Below are 2,506 nucleotides of genomic sequence, written 5' to 3'. Positions count from 1 at the left end.
GCCTTCCTCTCGGGCATGTTCGACGCGGAGCTGATCCGGCACGTCCTGCTGATCATGCCCACCACCCTGGTCAGCAGCTGGCTGGCCGAGTTCGCCCGCTGGACCCCCGGCCTGCGTGTCAAGGCGTTCCACGGCAGCAGCAGGGTCGAGCGCACCAGGAACCTGGAGCGGGTCCAGAGGAAGAACGGCACCGTCATCACCAGCTACCAGATGCTCGTTAACAACTGGAAGCAGCTCGCCAGCAGCCACGACCAGGAGTTTGTCTGGGACTACGTCATCCTGGACGAAGCGCATAAAATCAAGTGCCCGTCCAACAAGACCACCCGGTGTGTCTATGCCATCCCTGCCAGGCACCGCCTGCTCCTCACGGGCACCCCAGTGCAGAACAACCTGCGGGAAATGTGGTCCTTGTTCGACTTTGCCTGCCAAGGCTCTCTCCTGGGAACAGCCAAAACTTTTAAAATGGAATATGAGAATCCTATCACCAGAGGCAGGGAGAAGGACGCCACCCTGGGTGAAAAAGCACTGGGGCTGAAGATGTCCGAGAATCTAATGGCAATTATAAAGCCATATTTTCTCAGAAGAACCAAAGAAGATATCAAAACCAATCAGGCTGGCAAAATAGATGCTCCTTTTCCTGAGGAACCAAGTGAGAGCTGTGCTCCTGTCATGCCATCTCTCACTAGGAAAAATGACTTTGTGGTGTGGGTGTACTTGTCACCCGTGCAGGAAGAAATCTACAGGAACTTTCTCTCTCTGGATCACGTGAAAGAAGTGCTGATGACAACCCGGTCGCCTTTGGCTGAGCTGACGGTCTTGAAGAAGCTGTGTGACCACCCCAGGCTGTTGTCTGCACGAGCCTGCATCCAGCTGGGCTTGGAGGAGCAGGAGGGCTCGGAGCAGGACGAGTTTTCAGGAATGCTGCCAGGTGCTAACAAAATAGATCATCTCTCAGATGAAACACTGATTCAGGAGTCGGGGAAAATGCTGTTCCTTGTAGGGCTTCTGGAGAGACTGCGAGAAGAGGGACACAGCACCCTGGTGTTCTCACAGTCCACAAAGATGCTGGACATCATCCAGCGCGTCTTGTCCCACCGGCAGTTCAAGCTCCTGCGGATTGACGGGACCGTGACCCACCTGGCAGAGCGGGAGAAGCGCATCCAGGCCTTCCAGAGCAGCGGGGAATGCTGTGTCTTCCTGCTCACCACGCAGGTGGGGGGCGTGGGGATCACCTTGACAGCAGCCAGCAGGGTGGTGATCTTTGATCCCAGCTGGAATCCGGCTACAGACGCGCAGGCTGTGGACAGATCTTATCGGATCGGGCAGAAGGAGAACGTGGTGATTTACAGACTGATCACCTGCGGCACCGTGGAAGAGAAGATCTACAGGAGACAAGTCTTCAAGGATTCATTGATCAGACAGACCACTGGGGACAAAAAGAACCCGTTCAGGTATTTCTCCAAACAGGAGCTGAGGGAGCTTTTCACGTTAGAAGACACGCAAACATCTGCGACTCAGATCCAGCTGCAGTCCTTGCATGCCCTCCAGAGAAAGACCGACCTGCAGCTGGATGAACACATTGCCTATTTGCACTCCCTGGCCATGTTTGGCATTTCTGATCATGACTTGATATTCACGAGGGAAACAGCTCAGGAGGAGCAGGTGGAGAGCGAGGAAGCCCATCAGTACATCCAGCGGAGGGTACAGAAGGCCCATGAGCTTGTTCAGTTGGAGTCTCAGCTTAGAGACCAGAGGATGGAGGGGATCAGAAACAGCTGTGAAGAGACGTGGCCAAGACCACCAGAACGGGCTTCCCAGCCAAAGAAATTGTCTCCAGGGCTAAAAAACATCAGTCCCTTAGTTTCGCCACCAGTAGCTGATGAACATGAAAAGGACAAAGTTATTGATCTTACAGAGGACAAGGAGGTCCAGGTTCTTGACGTCAGCTCCAAAATGACAAATCTGACTATTGGTGACTTGGATGAAGAGAAACTGGCACAAGATGAGTCCTGTATGGACACAGAGGTGCTTAATACCAGCAAGACAGTGAAAGAAACCAATGTACAAGAATCTGAGCAAAATCTTGAATTGAGTGTTATAGCATCATCACCTGGACTTCATCCAGGCCTGAGTCCTGAACAGAAACACTGTTCCCATGGGATGTCAGACAGCTTGACTGAGGCAGGGGATGGTCTCCCTGGGCATCGTCAGCATTCCGCTAACAAGTCTGGTATGGCTGATGGTTCCAAGGAGTTAAGAGATGCAGAAATGTCAGAGCAGGTGCTTGGCCCCTACACTGCCCTGGGGACAGATGAGAAGGACCTTTCTGAGCCAGCTTTGGCTGCTGCAGTGCCAGCTTTGTCAAATGTTACACCAGAAACCCTTGCTGGGCTCCAGGATTCTGATGTGCTGGAAACCAGCTTGGAGGATATGTCTGTGCAGGATCAAGTTGACTTCAATCTGGTCTTGGAAGAGTCTGAAGAGGAATGGCAAGATACATCAGATA

The 2,506-nt window shown here is 52.8% G+C and overlaps 1 protein-coding gene across 1 annotated transcript in view; it reads left to right on the top strand.

Annotated features, from left to right (window-relative positions):
• The window catches only part of ERCC6L (excision repair cross-complementation group 6-like), a gene marked incomplete at its 5' end in the record, with an annotated part of 3,744 nt that continues 1,238 nt past the window's right edge, over window positions 1-2,506 (top strand). The window contains one exon of the mRNA XM_010003463.1: window positions 1-2,505. Coding sequence (XP_010001765.1) covers window positions 1-2,505 — 2,505 coding nt within the window. The remainder of the gene's footprint in view (window position 2,506) is intronic.

This window comes from Chaetura pelagica, unplaced genomic scaffold (genome assembly GCF_000747805.2).
Source record: "Chaetura pelagica isolate M959 unplaced genomic scaffold, ChaPel_1.0 scaffold938, whole genome shotgun sequence".
In the NCBI taxonomy this organism is placed as follows: Eukaryota; Metazoa; Chordata; class Aves; order Apodiformes; family Apodidae; genus Chaetura; species Chaetura pelagica.
Note: the sequence above shows the minus strand (reverse complement) of the source record. Positions and strands in the feature narration are given on the sequence as shown.